At 31.7% G+C, this 23,477-nt stretch overlaps 1 protein-coding gene across 2 annotated transcripts in view; it reads left to right on the top strand.

Annotated features, from left to right (window-relative positions):
• Positions 1–23,477, top strand: part of LOC131547866 (WD repeat-containing protein 70) — a 78,351-nt gene that overhangs the window by 50,443 nt on the left and 4,431 nt on the right. For both annotated transcript variants that reach the window (XM_058788611.1, XM_058788612.1), the window contains exons 11-17: positions 738–837; positions 2,233–2,317; positions 4,683–4,821; positions 12,755–12,855; positions 14,104–14,183; positions 16,524–16,640; positions 19,564–19,726. In XM_058788611.1, coding sequence (XP_058644594.1) covers positions 738–837; positions 2,233–2,317; positions 4,683–4,821; positions 12,755–12,855; positions 14,104–14,183; positions 16,524–16,640; positions 19,564–19,726 — 785 coding nt within the window. The remainder of the gene's footprint in view (positions 1–737; positions 838–2,232; positions 2,318–4,682; positions 4,822–12,754; positions 12,856–14,103; positions 14,184–16,523; positions 16,641–19,563; positions 19,727–23,477) is intronic.

The raw sequence follows: 23,477 nt of genomic DNA, 5'->3' as shown, positions 1-23,477 counted from the left end.
TTATTTAACTTGTCGTTTTCATTTATTTTATTTTTATTTCAATATATTTTATTTCAATTTTTTAAAATTAATTAGTTTATATTTTTTATTTTAATTAAAAATTTTATTTCACCTTTTCATTTTATTGTTTTATTTTAATATATGATTTTATTTCACATTTATTTAATTGACTTCATTTCATTTTTTATTTATTTTATTTGTAATTCAATTTTCTGTTTTATTCTATTCTCAGCTTTCGACTATTCTGCTAATGAAAGTGTGAAAGCCTCAGAAAAACAGATGTGTTTGATATATATTGGTGTTGGAGCTCTTCGTTGAGCTCCTCTGTTCAGCCTGCATCAGAGAAATCATTCAGATCTCGTCACACGGTGTTATGTAACGAGCTGTTGAGGCTGAAGACTCGGTGCTTCAGTAATTGAACAGACAGGAGGGTCTCTCTTCAGAAGAAGTGCTGAAAGTTACCCGCTGGTGTGATTTAAAAAGGGTTTTTAGCTTATATACTCCTCCTCAATTCTTGTGTTGATGTTGAATGTGAGAAACGGCTCCGAGCGAGGTTTCCCAGAATGCAGCGGTTTTCAGACTGGAGTGTGGTTTTGCAGATGGAAAGTGTTTGGGCCGCAGAGCTCTCTGTGTGTTTTGTGAGAGTGTTAATGGAGCGCAGGTCTCGCCTCTGCTCATCCAGACGTGTTGAAAGCTGCTCCTCCGTGTCTTATGTGTGCTTTTGTTATGTTTTTCAGGTTCACACTAAGTTCCACTGCCGCCAGGCTCACGCTGCCGGGTCCGACACAAGCTGCCTCACTTTCTCTTACGACGGAGTAACCCTCGCATCACGAGGAGGTCAGACCCGCCGCTCATTTCTCTCTGTATTAGGACTGGCTAAATGCGACAGTAAAAAAAAAAAAAAAAAAGAATGTATACACACACACAAGATAGATACCATTATTATTAAATATTACATAAAGTAAACAAATAAAATATAAATAGTAAATAAAAGTAAATAAAATATAAGAAAAACTTTTAAAATAAACTAAAAAAAAAATGTGTATAATTATATATTATATAAAATAAATACATATATTTTACATATATATATATATATATATATATATATATATACTTATTTATTTATTTTGTTTATATAAATTTATATAATAAAATATAAAAATACATTTTTTATATATATATATATATATATATATATATATATATATATATATATATATATATATATATATATACACACACACTTTTATTTTTGTTTTCTATATTATAAATATATATAAATACATTTAAAAATGTGGATATATAAAATTGTGGATAGATAGATAGAATGTGTTTAAAAAATAATGTTTATTATTAAATATTACATAAAGTAAATAAAATGTAAATAGTAAATAATAGTGAATAAATATATAACAGACTTTTTAAAAGATTTGATCTATATATATATATGCTGTTATTTTTATATTTATATATTGTACAAAAATAAAGACATAAATATACTTATATATTGATATTTAAATAACAATATATAATAAATATATAAATATATCTTTAAAATGTACATTTATTCATTTGGCAGACACTTTTATCGAAAGCGACTTAATATTGAGGAATACAACAAATGATTTATCATAAGATGGCAATAAACACGAGAAGTGCCTGTTATACAAGGTTTCAGTCGTCGTTCAAAATAGTAAAAGCTAGGACGGGAAGGGATAAAGGATAATGAAGTGAAGGCATAGAATGTTTTTTTATTAATGAGGTGGCAGTTAGATCTAATATTTAGATAAATTTAGATTATTTTTAAAATGAAGGAAACTAGTTTGTTTTTATCATTTAAATAATGTTAAATACAAATGTATAAATAAATAAAATGTAAAAGTAACAATGTTTGTTTTTCGTTTCATATATGATTTTTAACTTTCCAGCAACACTGCCTACACAGTGAAATATACTCTTAATTTGATATAAAATTATTCATATGATTTTATTCATACCGCCCACCGCTATTCTGCATTGACCCTGACAGCTGAATTTGTGGGTTTTAAAATATTGAATGCGTTGGAATATGCTGGACGCGAGCACAAAGCAGACTTGTGTGCAGATAATGGAGGTCTTGTGTTTGGTGTGGAAGCGACCTGAGTGTGTAAGGAATCAGACTTTGACTCACGCAGACGCACAATGACGCTGATTCAGCTTTGATTCGATCGCTCATCCGTCTGTTTTCAGGAGACGACACTCTGAAGACGTGGGACATACGCAACTTCAGGAAACCTCTCGCTGCTGTCACCGGCCTGACCTCCTTCTTCCCCATGTAAATGGAACTTAACACTTCTCCTGCAAATTCATTATGAGCTGTTTACAGATGGTGCATCTTGATCGGTCTCACCAATTCTTAATAAATTTGCAAAAATAAATAAATAAATTTAATCAAAATAAATTAGCTAAATCTGCACTTTTATTTTAGAATTAATATGTATTCTGCATATTAATTATAAAATAAATAATTCATTATAATTAATAACAAATACAAATGATGTAACAATGATAATAATAATAACTAAAGTTTATTAATGTTTTTTCAAATATTGTTTAAAAATATTTATTTTATATTTGTTAAAATATTTATAAAAAAATTTTTAAACTATTTAATATATAAGAAATATATATATATATATATATATATATATATATATATATATATATATATATATATAATTTTTTTTAATATATATTTTTTAAACAATATTTAATATATAAGAAAAATATATATGAAAAAAAAAAAAATATATATATATATATATATATATATATATATATATATATATATATATATATATATATATATATACACACACACACATACACAGTTATGCTCAAAATAATAGCAGTCCAACATCACTAACCAGATTAGTCATTGTTTTTGGTAGAAATTATATTTCTACATGGCAAATATTTTACTAGTAGGTGTGGTAGAGTAATAGAATGACATGCATGCTGTTGATTCTGTGTAATTGAATCATTAATTGAAAAGGGTGTGTTCAAAATAATAGCAGTGTGGAGTTTAATTAGAAAAAACTGGTTAGAAGCCAAGCTATCGGCAAGAAGCCCCCGCAAAGTCCCATTGCTGAAAAAATGAAGAGGTTACAATTTGCCAAAGAACACATTGACTGGCCTAAAGAGACATGGAGCAATATGTTGAAGACTGATGAAGCAAGATTGTTGTTTATGGGTCTAGGGACCGCAGACAGTCCCCCAAACACTGAATTCAAGCCACAGTACTCTGTGAAGACAGTCATCATGATATGGGCATGTTTCTCATACTACGTGTTGGGCCTATTTATCGCATTCCAGGGATCCTGGATCAGTTTGAGTACATTAAAATACTTAAAGAGGTTATGTTGCTTAATGCCGAAGAGGAAATGCCCTTGAAATGGGTGTTTCAACAAGACAACGACCCCAAACACACCAGTAAACCAGCAGCATCTTGGTTCCAGACCAACAAGATTAGCGTTATGGAGTGGCCAGCCCAATCTCCAGACATTAATCCAATAGAAAACTTGTGGGGTGACTTCAAAAATACTGTTTCTGAGGCACAACCAAGAAATGCAGAGGAACTGTGGTCTGTAGTGCAATCGTCCTGTGCACAGCCGCCAGACTCCACGCAACACAGATGTGAAGCAGCTCTCAGAAACCGTGGCTATAGTTCAGTCATTCACAAGAAAGCTACATCTTCAAGCAGTTTTCTGTTTATACAGTAAATGTTTGACTTTGTAAAGATAAATGCAGACACTGATTTAGAATAGAATGCGCAGTGTTCCCAATGCATTTGTGAGTATTGAAGTTAAAGTTATTATGAGGATTTTGAGCTTTACTCGCTTTTTTAAACACACTGCTATTATTTTGAACACAAATGAACACAATTATATATAATGTTTTTATTTTTATATTTTATATGTTATATAAAATATAAATATTAATATATTTAACATTTTTGTTTTTATATATATATATATTCCAAGCTTTGGCAATATTGCATCTTTGCAGTCATGCCAATAAAGCAATTATGAATTGAAATTGAATTGAAAAAAAATATATATATATATATACATATACATATACATATATATATATATATATATATATATATATATATATATATATATATAATGAAAATCATTAGTCAGATATTATTTTACAGTTCTTCACAGTATATACTATAATAATAGTAATTTATATTTTGATTATGATTTTATTTTTATATTTCAGTTATCATTTAGTTAAAATTTTAAGAATTTTGTGATGTGCTTTTGTTATTTTTGTTGGTTTTTTGGTGGGGGGGGGGGGTTACTTTTTCAACTCAGTTTTTAAAAATCTTTTATTAACTTCTAAATTTTTTTATTTAGGCAACATTTCTAATTTTTGTTTCATTTATTTTTGTTTGCTTTTCATGTAATAGTTTTTATATATTTCCGCTTTATTTAAATGAACAAATATATAATTTTAAAAAAAGTTTTAGTTGACTATAACAAGACTGTGAGCATTATGTTAATAACATGAAGTCTTTACTGTTTACTGTGACGCGTGAAAGCACAGCAGATTGTGAAGTGTGTTGCAAGTCTGTGTGAATGTGAAGTGTTTCTCTGCTGTAACTGTGCTGATGGATGTGTTCTGAGCAGGACAGACTGCTGCTTCAGTCCGGATGATAAACTGCTTCTGACGGGAACCTCGGTGAAGAAGGACGAAGGGAACGGGAAGCTGCTGTTCTTTGAGCGGGAATCTCTGCAGAAGGTCTATGAGATTGAAGTGGCCGATGCGGTAGGTTTGGTGTCAGGGTGAGAATTATACATTATGCAGCGCTGTGTCGATACTAATAAAGTTTCCAGATCACAAAATATGATTTGACGAAGTGCAATGCAGTATGGTACACTGGGACAGTTTCACTCAGCAGCAAATTAAGGATTTTCAGTGTTTTCAGTCGTATGATTGGCTATGATGCCCGTCAGCCAAACCTGACAGAAACTCCAGAGTCGTCCACGCTTGTTTAATTTAATATATATTTTATATATACATTAATCTGATATTTAGCTATTTAATAAATGTGACCCTGGACCACAAAACCAGTCTTAAGTGTCAATTTTTCAAAATTGAGATTTATACATCATCTGAAAGCTCAATAAATAATCTTTCCATTGATGTATGGTTTGTTGGACAATATTTGTCTGAGATGCAACTATTTGAAAATCTGGAATCTGAGGGAGCAAAAAAATCTAAATATTGAGAAAATCACCTTTAAAGTTGTTCAAATGAAGTTCTTAGCAATGCATATTACTAATCAAAAATGAAGTTTTGAGATATTTATCATAATAAATATACAAAATATCTTCATGGAACATGATCTTTATTTAATATCCTAATGATTTTTGGCATAAAAACAAATTTGATCATTTTGACTCATACAATGTATTTTTAGCTATTGCTACAAATATACCCCAGCGACTTAAGACTGGTTTTGTGGTCCAGGGTCACAAATTAGGTATATAATAAATCAGCATGCATTGTATTCTCATACCGTCTAATGTCTCATTTAGAATTTCACAGAAGAAAAAATATTCTGCCATAATTGCAAATTAATTTTCATTAAAATTTCATTTACTTTCATTCTTGCAAATTCTTATAATTATTTTAATTATTTATTTTGTTATTTATTATTATTATTATTTTAATTATTTTTTATTTGGAATATATAATTTTTATTGTTAATTTTATACATTTATTTAACATACTTTGTATATATTTATTTATTTATTTATTTTCATTATTATTTGCATTAATTGTTTATTTGATTGTGTTGGATTTTCATTAATCTGGCATGTAGGCATTTAATTATTGCAAATTATTATATTACAATGCTTTTAATTGTTTTTATACATTCATTTAATATATAAATTGTTATTATTAACATTACTACTACTACTTGTAGTATTTCATTATTGCAAATTAATGTAATGAGTATTTTAACTATTTTGTATATATATATATATATATATATATATATATATATATATATATATATATATATATATATATATATATATATAATATATATAATTTATTATTATTAATATTAATATTTCATTATTGTCAATGAATATACTTTTTAAAATTATATTCTATATCTATTTTATTATTATTATTTATTTCAATATTGCAAATTAGTAGTTTATAATTAGTATTTTAATTATTATATATATATATATATATATATATATATATATATATATATATATATATATATATATATATATAATATATATAATTTATTATTATTATTATTTTAATTATTATATATATATATAATTTATTATTTTGTTATTGTAGATGAATATAGTATGCTTTAATTTAATGATAGTATTATTATTATATATGTATGTGTTTGTGTGTAATTTATTATTACTATTACATTAATCTGAATATATTATGCTTTGTTTTAATTATAGTATTATTGTTATATCATTTCAAATGAATATAGTATAATTAATCTGCTATATTTCTTTGTTTATTTAATAGTCAGATGTGCATGGTTATGTATATTTTTACAGTATCTAGAACTGAGAGAAGCGAGGCGTCCCAATAATATGATTTTCTCTAGTAATGGAAACTCTGTCCAGGAAGACTGCGGTCTTACATTACTTGGTAAATGCTGTACTGTTAGATTACTTGTGCAAGTGCAGACAGGAAGTGAAACTTTCTGCCTGTTCATTCGTCCCTATGGAAGTGAAGGGAACATTGTCTTCCTCCATCCATTTGCTGGGATGACACACGCATGACCTCGACAAGCATCGTGGCGCTCCTGAGAGCTGCATTCGTCTGAAGCGTCTCTGAGAGCTCTTTCTGAGGCACATCTGAGTGACGGCTCAAAGCTCCCGTGGCCGTCTGTGATCAAATGTGCTGTTGAGTGGGTTTCTCTTAGTCCCAGCGCTCCGGCTCTAGTCAGAACAGCGTAAAGGCTAATGCTCTCCCTCCCAGGTTGCTTCTTGTCTTGAAGCTGACAGGATGTCATGAAGCAGATGTTGACGTCCAGCACACTGAATACATGCAGCACAGAAACCATGGAGCAGCAGTAGCATTAATCAGAAGTACATAATATTCTTTGTGTGATGAATCAGACATTTTTTTTTTTTTTTTACTATAAAAGAAAATAATGTTTTGGATTGGTGCATTTTGCTATAAGTAGTAGTATATCATCCTCCTTCCAGTTGTCTTGGAGTTTGGCAGAATAAATCAGCATCCATTGCTCTTGAAAAGAGAAGCTCACACATATTCAAAAATTTCTAACTTAGAGCTTCACAGAAGAATTGCATCTGGTATAATTGCAAATTAATTTTCATTATATTTTCATTAATTTGTTTATATACACATACACACACACATTATTATTATTATTGTTATTTGATTGTTTGCCAAAAATATATAGAATTTAATTATTTATACATTAATCTGTAATAATTATTTGATTGTGTCAAGATTACAATAATTACAAGATTGTTGATGCAACTGTAATATTTTATCCTAAATAATTTTATCCTTTGTCATATTTTTAATTAATTTATCATCTAAATAGTCATATTATTTTTCTTCGGAGAAGCATTAACTAAGACATTAGGCAATATGTGCGAGCTTCTCTTTTCCATGCAATGACGAAACATGCTGATTTATTCTGCCAAACTCTAAAATACCCCCATCATTTGTCCTGCATCGGTAGAATCACATTAGCAGAGGTGGATGGCTCTTGTTCGCTGAAAATGCTGTTGGCCCATCCAGAAGACTAAAGTTATTTATAGCTGACCTGACGAGGAGCTATTTACAGTGTTTATCCAGCGCAAGACGGCTGAAGAATTTAAGTGCTGTCTTTATGAAGTGCTGCACCAGGCTGTCCTGTGACAGGAAGAGCTACCAATCATTCAAGTGTAAACACAGGCCGTAACCCCGCAGTGGGGTCGTGCTCTGTGCTGGGACGTGGACACATCTCCAGGCTGGAAAGAGTAAATACTCCAGGGGTGGTTCTCAGCTTTGCTGACTTTTTCACAAGGTGCAAAAACCAGGTGAGACACGTCCTCCAGGACTCCTGCTGCTCCCTCTGCACTGGACATTTGGAATGTGGCTTGATGTCCGAAAACTAAAACAGATCCAGTGCTGCTTGAATTGAAGTGATATAGTGTTTATTTAACTGTCTTTGTGGGCATCTCAGAGTGCTTTGTCTCCTCTCTAAAGGATAGTACATTTGTTGTGAATGTAGGAAATTTTTCAGCCCCTGTAGTATGTGGTGTTCCTCAGGGTTCGATTCTGGGACCACTGTTGTTTTCACTATATATGCTTCCTTTGAGGTTCATCTTTCGGAGTTACAGTATCTTTTACCGCTGTTACGCTGGCGATTTGTAGTTTTATTTTCCAGTAGGGATGTAACAGTTCGCTCAATTCACGATTCAATTCGATTCATGATTTTGATTTCACAATTCAATTTTCTCACAATGTTTTTTTAACAAAATGAGATTGAAGACATTATACAGTAAATGAGGAGGTGTCCTAAATTAGTCATTTTTTATTAGGCTATTGCTGCGTGTTTCTTTGTGAAATTGAAATAAAACAAAACTTAATTGAAGTTTTAAAACAAACCCCAAATCAAATAAGCAAGTTACACAATTAAAATAAATCTCTTCATATAAACAAACTAAGGTTTTGTCTGTGCTCTTTCCATTTAAAATTAGATGCAACCACTGCATTTTAATCATCATCCATGATATAGTGTTTACCGCTGTAAACAAAGCAGAGCTGCGCTTATGAACGCTACTTTAATATGCATCGTTCAGAGGCAAGTTAAAAAGAAAATACCACATAAACTTTTCTAAAGACAATCAGTTCCCCTGAGTCATATAAACTCTTACTCCAGTTGTATCGCGATTTGTTTGGCATCTCAAACTATTTGAATTGTCACATATTTGAATCGATTTTCAACCGGCTGACGGTTAATTGTTACATACCTATTTTGCAGTGACATTTGGAATGCGGCTGTATGTTCGAAAACTAAAACCGATCCAGTGCTGCTGGGATTGAAGTGATATAATGTTTATTTAAGTGTTTGTGTAGGTATCTCAGGGTGGTTTGCCTCCTGTCTAAAGGACAGGACATTTGCTGTGAATAAAGCAAATTTTCCTCCAAGCTGGCCTCTTTAGTATGTGGTGTTCCCCATGGGTCGATTCTGGGACCACCGTTGTTTTCCCTTTATATACTTCCTTTAAATCATATCTTTCAGAAGTACAATATCTCTTACTGCTGTTACACTGACCAGTTTCAGTTTTATTTTCCAGTGACATTTGGAATGTGCCTTGATGTCCGGAAACTAAAACAGATCCAGTGCTGCTGGGATTGAAGTGATATAGTGTTTAAGTGTCTTTGTAGGTTTCTCAGAGTGGTTTGCCTCCTGTCAAAAGGATTGGACATTTGCTGTGAATATAGAAAAGTTTTCCTCCATGTCAGCCTCTGTAGTATGTGGTGTTCCCCAGGGGTCGATTCTGGGGACCACTGTTGCTTTCCCTATATATGCTTTCTTTGAGTTACATCTTTAGGAAGTATAGTATCTCTTACCACTGTTATGCTGACAATTTTCAGAAAACTAAATTAGACCCAGTGCTCCTCAGATTGAAGCAATATATTGTTTATTTAAGTGTCTTTTGAAGTTTTCTCTGGGCGGTGCTACAAAGCAAGTCGTGCTCTGGACTTGCACAGAAAGACTAAACCTAGAACTAAAATATAACTTTGTGCTAAAAGCATGTTAATGTTAAGACAGACTCCAGGTGACCTTCATGTCTTAGTCTGTTTTCACCCCTCTTCTCCTGCAACCGCAAGTGTATTTTTGAGTCCAAACCTTATTTCATTGCGTATCTTTTCACTGGTTTGAATCGTTTTGAGTTGGAAAACCCCTTTTACATCAACAAAACAAATCAAACTGTGACTTGAAAGTGACCTTGTGTCTGGTTGCAATGTAGTTAAATTATTATTATTGTTATTACTGTTATTATTATTATATCTAATTTATTTTTCTTCATTTAAATTAATATAGATTATTTGTTGTTGTTATTTATTGCAAATTAATATATAGTCATTTTTAAATGAATTATTTTATGTATCTTGTATGGTATATACATTGTTTATATATTACATTTAAATTAAAAGTTAATTATTTTATGTAATTACATATAATTTTATGTATATTTTATATGTGTGTATACTGTATACATATCTATGTATGTAAATATAATTCCATTATAAAGTAAAAATAGCCTTTCATAATATTATCATTACTGCTTTTATTTATGTTATTTATTTATATATATATATATATATATATATATATATATATATATATATATTTATATTATTATTATTATTATTATTATTATTATTATTTTATTTTTTTTATTGTGTGACGTGAAAGCATCCTTGTCTTCTGGGTGAATGGGTGCCATGTTGGGTTGAGTTTGGCACACGCTCGTCCAGTCAGTAAACAGCTTATTTTGTTTAGAAAAGATGGAAGATTGAATATGATGCTGAAATGTTACTTCAGTCTTTGCCATAACCGCAGTAAATGTGCTCAAGAAAGATCTGATTCACTCACATTGCCATTATTATCATTCCTCCTAGTGCTTGTAGAAACATTTGAGCTGCGCATAAATACTGTGCATTGTGAGTGTTTGTTTCTCTGGCGCATGATGAACAGCCGTAGATGCATGCATATATCGCTATTTTCGACAGTTCCCATGTGCTGCTTGTCCTGGTGTTTGCTTTCCTTACCCAGGGTCTCTGTGTGGCACGATTACGAGTAATGGAGAGGTCAGATATACAGATGTGTGCGATCTAAACCCCATGATACAGTATCTGCAAGGTAATGGAGCGACTAAAGGAGATTACGTTTGTATTCAGCCAAAAAAGGCTCAGCTGGAAGCACATTTCAGATCCGCAGCCAAATCTTCCAGATCTTCTCTAAATAATCAATTACTCGGCCACATGCCCATAGAGACGGATTAACCCCATACATCCCGTTAAGTCAATAAGGGCCAGAGAAACCCCTGCTTCGGTCCTGGGGGAGGGAGAGGGTCTAAAGCCGGATTCTAGGTCAGGCAGGCTTAACGCAGTCCGGCTGGAGGATTCAGGCAGAAACGAGCCCGGCGCTGAACAGCTGGAGGCTAAGCAGATTTCACCCCCATGCCTCCGCAGGTCTTTCCTGATCTCAACACTGCAAGATCTGTTTGGAAAGAGTTTCTTGAACATAGCATGATTAATTATGCTCCTCTTGTGCTGTTAACTCATCTCAAGAGACCGTTCTTAAAGTGCATTTGGACTCTCAATACCTGCTGCTTATTCTTTTGGATTTCCTGCACAGCTTCATTATTTACTTACCCTCATTTTATTTTATTTTATATGCAGCATGTTTGTGTGACAATAATGTTTATTTTATTATATTCTTTTATTTATTTTTGTGGTATTTTCCTTCATTTCAATGCAACATGTTTGCATGACAGTGGTGACATTTTCCCCTCGTTTTGGTCCAAATCTTTATTTTATTTTATTTATTTATTTATTTAAATTTTAATTTTTTTTATTTTGTGGTATTTTCATACAGTTTTATTTTCAGTGCAGTGTATTTGCATAACATTTACATTTACATTTAGTCATTTAGCAGCCGCTTTTATCCAAATGAGGACAATGGAAGCAATCAAAACAACAAAAGAGCAATGATACGCAAGTGCTATAACAAGTCTCAATTAGCTTAACGCAGTACACGTAGCACGGTGTTTTTTTTAATTATTTTTATTTTTTTTTAAACAGTGATGACGTCTTCTACTTTCCCCCTCATTTTGATCCAAACTATATTTTATTTCATTTATTTGTTTATTTATTTTTATTTATTTATTTTTTTAACAGTGATGACGTCTTCTACTTTCCCCCTCATTTTGATCCAATCTATATTTATTTAATTTAATTTACTTATTTATATTTATTTTATTTTGTGGTATTTTCTTACGTTTCAGAAAACGTAAGACATTTGATCCAAAATTTTATTTTATTTTTTAATTTATTTTATTTTATTTTACAAATTATTAAATACTTATTATGATAAATATTTTTTTTATATATTTATTATATTATATATTTATATTTTCATATTTAATCTTACATAGAACTTTTGAATAATAATGTCATTATTGTTGCCATAATGTATAATAATAATAATAAGTATATAATAATAATTATAACTATTAAATGATATTATATTAATCTGCTGTATTTATTTGCTTGTTTGGGTTGGACTTTCACCAGTCACAAGTTTGTAAGAATGTAACGGGCCTTTTTGGTGTTTTTCTGACTTTAATGTTGCTCTTTGTGTCCTTTCTGGACGTGCTCACTATGAACCGTCATCATACAGAGATGCGCTGCATGTGATTGCAGTTATTCAGGAGTCTGTTCCTCCGTCTCACACACACACACACACACACATACGAATCCTTACACACGGCCCTGGCAGCGGCCCATTCATCACAGCGAGTCTGAGATCCAGATCCAAATATAGTCAACTGGAGATGAGCCGGACGGAGAGAGATATCAGAGGCAGCCGAGAGCAGTTTTTTCCTCTGCCACTGCTTTATGCTGACTTCCTGCTCAAATACTGAGTTCTCATCTGCTGTTATTTCAGAGCGTCGTCCGCTGTCTTTGGCATCCCAAGCTGAATCAGATCATGGTGGGGACGGGGAACGGCCTGGCGAAGGTCTACTACGACCCGGTCAAGAGTCAGAGGTGCAGTTGCTGTGCTGTCCGTCTCAGTCCCGCTTCACACTCTTCCCTGGTTTTGCGTCTGTGTTTGTTCAGTAATGATTTCAGCCGGGTTTGGACTGATTGAACGGAAACTCAACAAAACGACTCCATTAGTGTCGACTGAGAGCAGAATCAATTTCTCTGCACGTTTACAACAAAGTCCCGTCCTGTTGACAAGCACTAAACAAAACGCGCTTGTGCTTTCACGCTATATACATATATAAAAAGTAACACACATATTAAATTATTAATATTAAATTAACATACTACATTTTTTACATTTATTTTTACTCGCGAATAACTATTTCTACTTGATAAAGTATTTTAAAGCTTGACATAACTAGAATATATATTTATATATATATATATATATATATATATATATATATATATATATATATATATATATATATATATATTGAAATTTCCATAACTTTTAAAGATGTTTATTAATTTCCATGACTTATCCAGGTTTTCCAAGATCCGGAGAATTCTATGAAATAAATATAATTATAATAACATTATTGTTTTAATTATTTTTCTTCTTAAACTAGGGATGATAATATATTAAAATAATTAAATAAATATAAAACATGTAATCATAATTAAATTATTTAATTCAGTTTTCCATTAGTTCATGATTGTTTTATTATTATTATTATTATTATTATTATTTACTCAAACAGCAATTTATACTTGATAAAATATTTTAGAACTTGTCATGGCTACAATATTTATATTTTTTGTAGAAATTACCATGACATTTTAAGATGTTTATTCATTTCCATAACTTTTCCAGGTCTGAAAATCACTTGTAAATATTATAATACTTTTTTTTTCATACATTTTCATGCATTTCTTTTCAATGCAGCATGTTTGCATGATAGTGATCATGCAAATGTTTTTGTTTTTAACTAAAACTAGGAGTGCTAATATAATTAATTGATATAATAATAATTCTACAATTCAGATTTCCAGTTCATTTTTTAAGATTGTCAGGATGTTTTAGGACGTTTCTAAATTTCCATGACTTTTTCAGGTCTAAAAATCACTTTTAAAATTCCTTCATATATTCAGGGGTTTTTTTATTGAGTTGTTTAGGAAATTAATTAAAATGAGAAATATTGTGGCAGTTGATGTCTTGATCTTTAGTTGTTTAGCTTATTTTAAAGCATATTTTGTCTTACTTTAGAAGCTAATATCCTATTTTCTGTGTTGTTTGTTCTGCAGAGGTGCGATGTTGTGTGTGGTCAAGAGCAAGAGGAAGGAGAAACACGCCGAGACGCTGACACAAGATTATATCATCACCCGTGAGTGTGACCTGCTCAATACATTTGCATATATATCGTATATATCATATACTCACAAAAGAGATGGTAAAGACATGTATGATGTTTCTATTTCAAATAAATGCTGTTCTTCTGAACTTTCTATTCATCTGTGAATCCTGAAAAATAAAATGAAATACAGTTTCCACAAAAATATTGTGCAGCACAACTGTTTTCAACATTGATAATAATCAGAAATGTTTGTTGAGCAGCAAATCAGCATATTAGAATGATTTCTGAAGATCATGTGACACTGAAGACTGGAGTAATGATGCTGAAAATACAGCTGCGCATCACAGAAATAAATTACATTTTAACAGATATTCACATAGAAAACAGCTATTTTTATTTTTAATAATATTACAAAATTTTTACTATATTTTTGATCAAACAAATGCAGTCTTAGTGAGCAGAAGAGACTTCTTTTTTGTTGTTGTCACTGACCATGTGATTTTCTGTCAGTCAAATTTAATTATAATTTGTAATTATTATTATTTAATTATGGGCAGTATAGTATTAAAAATATAATATATTCATTTTAATTAATATAAATTTATTTATATAGTTATGTATATAATTTTATAATGTTTTTTTTTATATTATTTTTTGATTATTGCACTGCTGTTAGTAAAGCAAAAGTCATTCTGCTGATATAATTACTAAAGACAGATTTAGTATTAAATTAGACAAAATGCTACACCTCCTCTATTCTCTCTTCACTGTCACACACTCATTAACCGGCCCGTGTGTGTGTGTGTGTGTGAGCGTGAGTGAACGAGTGTACGTGTGTGTGTGTGTGTGTGAGCGTGAGCGAACGAGTGTACGTGTGTGTGTGGCGTGAGCGAACGAGTGTACACGTGTGTGTGTGTGTGTGTGTGTGTGTGTGTGTGTGTGTGTGTGTGTGTGTGAGTGTGTGTGTGAGTGTGTGTGTGTGTGTGTGTGTGTGTGTGTGTGTGTGTGTGTGAGTGTGTGGCGTGGCGAACGAGTGTGTGTGTGTGTGTGTGAGTGTGTGTGTGAGTGTGTGTGAGTGTGTGTGTGTGAGTGTGTGTGTGTGAGTGTGTGTGTGGCAGTGTGTGTGTGTGTGGCGTGGCGAGTGTGTGTGTGTGTGAGTGTGTGAGCGTGAGCGAACAGTGTGTGTGTGTGTGTGAGTGTGAGTGTGTGTGTGTGTGTGAGTGTGTGTGTGTGAGTGAGTGTGTGTGTGAGCGAGTGTGTGTGTGTGTGTGTGGCGTGAGCGAGTGTGTGTGTGTGAGTGAGTGAGCTAGTGTGTGTGAGTGAGTGTGTGTGTGAGTGAGTGTGTGAGTGAGTGTGTGTGTGTGGTGTGTGTGTGTGTGTGTGTGTGAGCGAGTGTGTGTGTGAGCGAGTGTGTGTGTGAGCGTGAGCGAACGAGTGTGTGTGTGTGAGTGAGTGAGCTAGTGTGTGTGAGTGAGTGTGTGTGTGAGTGAGTGTGTGTGTGAGCGAGTGTGTGTGTGAGTGTGTGTGTGTGTGTGTGTGTGTGTGTGTGTGTGTGTGTGTGTGAGTGAGTGAGCGAGTGTGAGCGTGAGCGAGTGTGTGTGTGTGAGTGAGTGTGTGTGTGAGCGCGTTTTTGTGAAAAGTCAGGACATAGATGTGTATAATGACGAGGGTATGGCAGGTATTACAAGGTGAAGGTGGCATCTCAGGACATTGACCCATGACCCCACTTTTCAAAACGCTTATAAATCACTCAGAATGGAGTGTATTGAAAATCTGAAATACAGACAGTCTCCTGTAAGGGGTAGGTTTAGGTGTAGGGTTGGTGTAGGACAATAGCACATACAGTAAGTACAGTATAAAAACCATTACGCCTATGGGATGTCCCCACTTTTCACAAAAACGAACGTGTGTGAGTGTGCGTGTGTATATGTGTGTGTGTGTGTTTGCACGGAGTGAGTGCTTTCCATCGGATTGTGTCTCACCCGAGGGCCACGATGCCATTAGCGCGACTCACTCAGCAGCCACGCGTTTGTCACGAGAGCGTCAGTCCCGCTGAACCCCAGGAAATAGCGATGGAAAATTGAGGTGACGTGAATCCGAATGATGGACCACTGAGGTCCATGTGTCACCGCTAACCTTTTTGCTTAATGTAGCGTGAGAGGAATCAGCACAACTCCTGAATGGAAAATCGCTCGCTCTTTCCTCGTGACCCCGGAGTCAAACACACACACACACAAGCATCACAGACGCACTTTATTTGGGTTGTGTGTGGTGACTGTGAAATGTGGGCACTTTAATCAAGAGTAAATATGAGCACGTTGCGTAGTACTCTGTGTTTGAGCTCTTATGTGATTGTTGTGTTTCTCGCAGCACACGCTCTGCCCATGTTTCGTGAGGCCCGGCAGCGCAGCACCAGGAAGCAGCTGGAGAAGGACCGACTGGATCCGGTCAGATCCCACAAACCCGAGCCGCCTGTGTCCGGACCAGGTGACGTTTCTACAGCATCACAGACACAAATCCCTCATTCTTTCTGTTACATATATATGTGTTACTTTTTTTTTTTCATAATTAGGGCCCATATTTTGCCACAGTTTCCACTGTTAAAAAATCTGGCATCCCTTAAATTTGTGACATCTAGGAAGTGACATTGAATCCTGCAGGAATGAAAAAAAAATCATTATTTGCTATATTTTTCTTTAATATACGTTTATCAATAACTACAAAACAACATTAGTCCAGTTTGGTGAATTCTGGGATATTAAAATAAATCTATCTATCTACCTATCTATCTATCTATCTATCTATCTATCTATCTATCTATCTATCTATCTATCTATCTATCTATCTATCTATCTATCTATCTATCTGTCTGTCTGTCTATCTTATACTATAATATATATATATATATATAAATATATATATTTACTTTAATAATAATACATTAGTATTGATATATTAATTAACTTTATATATTAATTAATAAATCAATTAAATTATTCATATGTAGTATTTAATTGTTTTATTAATATAAACAATAAATATTAATATATATTTAAATATAATATAATTATAAACTGTCTTAGTTTCCACAAATATAAAGTATGCTACATTAATATTAATCAAAGAATTATTTAATTTATACACAGTATTTATATTAAAAAATATTTTTATATACATACTAAATATTAATATATATTTATAATATTTAAATATGATTATGAATATAAAATGTATCACAGTACCCACAAATATAATATAAAATAATATAATTTTGTTAATATAGATTAATTAACTTCATATATTAATTTATAAATCAATTAATACATTTATTTATATATAGTCTTTTTATATTTGTAAAAATATTAAATATGAATAGGTATTTATAATATTAAATATAATTATGAATATAAAATGTATCACAGTTTCCACAAATATAATATACAATATATGTTTATGTTAATATAGATTAATTAACTTCATATATTAATTTATAAATCAATTAATACATTTATTTATATATAGTCTTTTTATATTTGTACAAATATTAAATATGAATATATATTTATAATATTAAATATAATTATGAATATAAAATGTATCACAGTTTCCACAAATATAATATAAAATTTATTTTATATTAATGTAGATTAATTCACTTTCTATACTAATTAATAAATTCATTTATATATATTATGTATTTTTATATTTGTAAAAACAAACAAAAATAATATATATTTATAATATAATATATTTATGATGTTATAATTATGAATATAAAATGTATCAACTATATAAATAAATTAATACATTATTATTAACTAATAAATGAATAATGAATAAATAAATGATTAATGTTTATTAATAGAAAAGTACAAATCAGTTTTTAAATTGTATTGACACACACCCCAAGTTTCAGTACCAAAACTCACAAACTTCACAGTAAATAAACTGAAATGGAATGGCTCATAATAATACAATCCATCCTGAGGTGGATAAATAGTATCTGAATGTTAAGTGAATCCTTTCAGAAATGTAACGTTTCAACTTACTGGGATGATTAAGCTCTAGTTTGTTTGCATAAGTGCCACATGCATTTCTCTGCTGTTATTCTCTGGAGTGAGTCTGAGTCTCCAGCATCACAGGCTTCACTGAAGCGAGTGTCTGCGAGTGTCTCAGAAAGCGTTCAGCCACGTCTCGCTGTGTTTAATCACAACATAAATACACTTCCACGCGAGGAGGAGGATGTTTTACTCGGAGCAGTGTTGAGAGTAACGCGAGTTACGGTATCAGATTACTTTTCAAAGTAACTAGTAAAGTAGTGCATTACTTTTTAATTATTTATTAGTTACTTTTTCAAATTACTGTGTTTCTCATGTATTGAGTGACAGCTCTGGTGTTGCCATGTTGAGAGAAATCAGGAGTAAGAACATGATCTTACTGTAGTTCCAGACTAAATATCAGCATTATTTACTCATCTCACCTGCACTAAACACATTCAGCGTTCCTCACAATCAATAAAAAATTTTCCCTGAATAGTCAAACGATTGCAACTGTGACATTTATTTTATATAACAGTTCAACAAAAAAGGTAGGATATTAATTTTAAAAGAAAACACAATATTGTCAATTGTTGTTTGGTATATTTTACAACGGAATAATATTTCCAACAAAATCCGCGACAGGTGTGCGTCTCCAAGCAACAGCGGTGTTTCGTTAGTGAATTAATCTGCAGCTTTGAACGATTCGGCGAGTCAGTGATTAATAACCCATTCATAACTACAGCCGTTTGCTGCTTTACTGCGTGAATGAATGAATGAATGAATGACGTGATGCTTCGCTCATTAAGACAGTGCCACCTACTGGTGATTTTAGTTTTAAATCTACAGGTTCCCATCATTTATTGCTTTATTTATTATATTAATAATACACTTAATGGCATGTTAAGAATATGACATAATATACAATTAATAATAAGGTTAGAAACACTTTGCCTCCCTAAAGGTAAAAAAATGCACCTGTAAATCAATTTAAGGGGGCAAATATTGTCCCGTAATGGAAAAGATGTGACTGCGGTCTAAGTGGGGTACTCAGAGGAATGTTAAATGCCCCGGGGGTACGCAACAGTAAAAGGTTTGAGAACCACTGCTCTACTGTACAGACGTGAATCTACATCTCCTTCAGTCTGAGGCGGATTCACTTCACTTTTGTTGTGAAATTGCTTTTACATTTGTACAAGAAGACATTTTTATATTAAAAACAAACAAGCAAGCCCTGCCCAGATTTAAAAAGTAACTCAAAAGTAACTTAACACATTACTTTACATAAAAAGTAACTAAGTAACATAATTATTACACTGCCTGTGAGCGCTGGGGGTGATTCTGCTCTGATCTCTGCTTCTGTCCCGGGGCAGGTCGAGGCGGTCGTGTGGCGGCTCACGGCGGGACACTGTCCTCCTTCATCGTCAAAAACATCGCCCTGGACAAAACCGACGACAGCAACCCGCGAGAGGCCATCCTGCGCCACGCCAAAGAAGCGGCTGAGAACCCGTACTGGGTCGCCCCGGCCTATGAACAGTAAGACGGAGACCAGGCTGACAGATACACTAGTGCTGTTCCCTTCTGGGAGTGTAGACAAAATATCAATTTCATTTGTATATATTCATGTTTTATATACTCAGTTTTTTTTTTTTTTTTTTTTTATACTTACAATATATATTTTTTAAATGTCTTTTTCAGATGTTATTTTTAACACTAACTTTTCAAGTATTATTTTCACTTTTGTTCAATTTAGTTTCAGCAGTGAATTGTTGCTTGCATTTTAAGTTTTTATTTATTTATTTTTTCAAATTTACTTTTAATATTAGGTAATATATAAAAGTATTTCCATAATTTTTACAAACAAAATAAGAGTGTTTTTAACTTAATATTGACAATGCATTTCACAAACTTTTAATATGAAAAATACATAATTTTACATAATACATAAATTTAATCATACTTAAGTTTGTAAAATGTTAAACTAAGTTTATATTCATATATTATAAAAAATATTACAATTATTTTTCTTTAAAAACTACATTTTTGAAAGACATTTTAAAAATGTAGTTTATAATTGTAATTTTTAGTAGTCAATATACAGAAACAAGCATTTTTATAAACAAAAGTAAATGTTTCATAGTTTCTTTGAACAAAACGTTCGGCTGTACACACACCGCTTCAACGGACAAAATACGTGGTTTTGGCGAGTCACCTCGTAAACGTAGTCTTACATGAGTTATAAAGTCTTAAATGACCGTAAAGAGTTTGGAGAAAATAGGATATGTGTCAGATCCACGTCATGTGCATCAGGTTTTAAAGACACAGCGCTGCTTTTAAAGTGAAACCTGCTGCAGTCTGTCATTGATGGAAATCAAAGAGAAATCACTCGACTGCTCTTGTCGCTGATTCACTTTTGCATCTTGAATAAAGATTAATCCGTGTAGTTTATGCATATACAATTTATAGTTTATTATGTGAAGATTGTTTCAAAATCACTTAATATTTCAGAGCCTGTTAAATGTTAAAATATAATGGCTTTCAATTATACTGTAATGTTGAATGGCTATAATTAATAGGTAAAACTGAGGGAAAATGCATTTAATAGAGACACCAGTAGCAGTATTGGTATCAATAATTCATTATAGGCTACTTAGTAAAAAGATGCCATTAAAAATATATTTAAAATATACTATATTTATGTTGTTTCTACATTAATTTGGAGGTCCAATGTAAAATTGACAACATAAATATGCAATTAATGTTGTATGTATGTGTGTGTGTATATGTATGTATGTGTGTGTGTTTAGTGGTGTGTATAGTGTTTTTCACTTCTTTATAATATTCCATATACAGAAACAAGCATTTCCATAATTTCCATTATTCTTTACAAACTAACACACTTTATAAAATTTAAAATATGCTTATAAAATAAATATATATTTTCATAATTCGTTCATTCATACACTTTGAATAGAATTTGAGCTATTTTTATTGGTCATTTTCAGTATTGAATTGAATTGATTCGTTACATTAGCCGCACAGAATGTATTTTTCCGCTGAGCCCAGACTGATTCTTATGTGAAGAATGCATGCGATGCTGCTGTATGATGTGCTCTGGCAGGTGCACGGGTTCGGCTGGAGATCAGGTCCAGGTGAGACAGGTGTGAAGACTGAAGCTCACCTGACACCTGTGTGTGTCACCTCCGGTTCTCCGGTTACAGACAAATAACAAACACACTGACCCCGAACAGCACTGCAGCACCGACAGATGCCTGAATGCCGTTGCGTTACATGACATCATACAAAAGCAAGATAGCACACCTGCATGATTTGCATCTAATGAAAAGACTGTCAGACATTTGTAAGTGTCTGAATATTATTGTGTCTAGTAAAATCAACAAATCACTCATCTTGTGCTTTTGGGGTTTTCCAGTACAATGCAGATTATCATGTCATCCACAGTCGTTGCCAAAAATGCAATTTATTTGTATTTTCTTCATACTGTAGATGGATTGCATACATTTATTTCACTTTTTTTTTTTTTTTATTTACGTATTATATAAATAACCGCATATATTTTTTTCATTTAATTTATTGCTGTTTTTATGTAACATTTATTGGTAGAAAAATACAAAATCATCAGGCTTTAATCTTTGCACTGTGCTGATCATATAATCAAAAAAGACATCCAATACAATTAATGTGTATTCAACACACAATTTATTATTTAATGCATTTTAATTTCATATTTTAAGTATTTAATTATTACATATGAATTATATATTTAAAAATATTATGTTGATGAACTGTTTATATATACTTTAACTATTTAAGTATTTATTTGATTATTAAAATATATATATTTTTAATTATATATGTAAAAAAATATATATATATATATATATATATATATATATATATATATATATATATATATTTTTTTTTTTTTTAAAAAGACAAAAAAAATAAAAGACAAAATTATCCAAGTTAATTTCTAAACTTTAAATCACTCCTCATCTTAGGCTCTCTGTAATATGCGGATTATCATCACAGTCGTTGCCAAAAATACAATCTTTTTGTTATGATTTTCTTCATACTCCAGTGATGGATTACATCCTGATTCCATATTCATTTTTTCAGAATACTAAAATAAGATCTGAGCGAGCGACGCTGCTGTTGTGAGACGAGTGATTCCATGAAAGGTTTTCTGGGATGGAATTTTAATGCAGATGGAAATCCCAGTTTTATGTTGTGTTTATGTGTAGTAAAAGCGAGCGGCTGTATTTACATTCTGGCCGTGTGCGGGAGCGTGTGGTCCTGAAATATGCTGGCCGATAAGAAGCTGTCAGGTTTTTATCTGTTCATCTCTTCTGTTGGATGTTTATCTGGAGAATAACACATGGATCTGTTTCGGCGGTGGTCTGTAGAGCTGCATCGAGCATCAAACCCTGTGTGTGACGAGAGCACTGTTTAGATGAAGCCGAGGCCTAAATCCTGCCTGTATCATACCAGAATTATATGTGGATATATATCAGCGACCATACTGGTATCGGTCATTTTTTAAATTTAATTATTTTTATTTTATTTTATTTTATTTTATTTTATTTTATTTTATTTTATTTTATTTAATTTATTTTATTTTATTTAATTTAATTTAATTTATTTTATTTTATTTTATTTTATTATTTTTTTTTTTTTTTTATTTTATTAAATATATTGGTGATCATATTAGTATCAGCCATAATTAGCAGTTTAAAATTATCAATATCAATCTGATTCTAAATTTTTCTTTTGTTGTCCATGCTTAAAGAAAAAAGGGAAAAAAGAAGAAAAAAACTGTTGCATGTGACACGTTGAACTGAAAATGAGACAGAAGTTTTCAAAATGTTATTTTTTTCTATTTTATTTTATTATTATTTTCTAAGAATTATTTCTGGAAATATATCAGTGACCCTATTGGTATTAGTCATAATTAGTACTGTTTTATTTATCGCTATCTTGTTTTGCAAATTTTTATTTTATTTAATTTAATTTTATTATTTCATAACACAAGAATTAGATTTGGAAATATATCAGTGACCATATTGGCATTGCCTGTAGTTATGACTCTTTTAATGATCAGTTTTAGTGTTATTCAAGATTTAGATTTTTATCCCCAAAATGTGCTTTTAATTTCTTTTAATTTCATCAATGGATTGTTGGTTGCATTTCAGTTGATTAGTCAGTGTCGGTTTAAAATATTATTAGTTAATTATAGTTCGTGGAAAAACAAGCATTCTAAAATAAT

This window comes from Onychostoma macrolepis, chromosome 10, assembly GCF_012432095.1.
Source record: "Onychostoma macrolepis isolate SWU-2019 chromosome 10, ASM1243209v1, whole genome shotgun sequence".
NCBI classification, from domain to species: Eukaryota; Metazoa; Chordata; class Actinopteri; order Cypriniformes; family Cyprinidae; genus Onychostoma; species Onychostoma macrolepis.
This window is presented reverse-complemented; position numbering and strand designations above follow the sequence as displayed.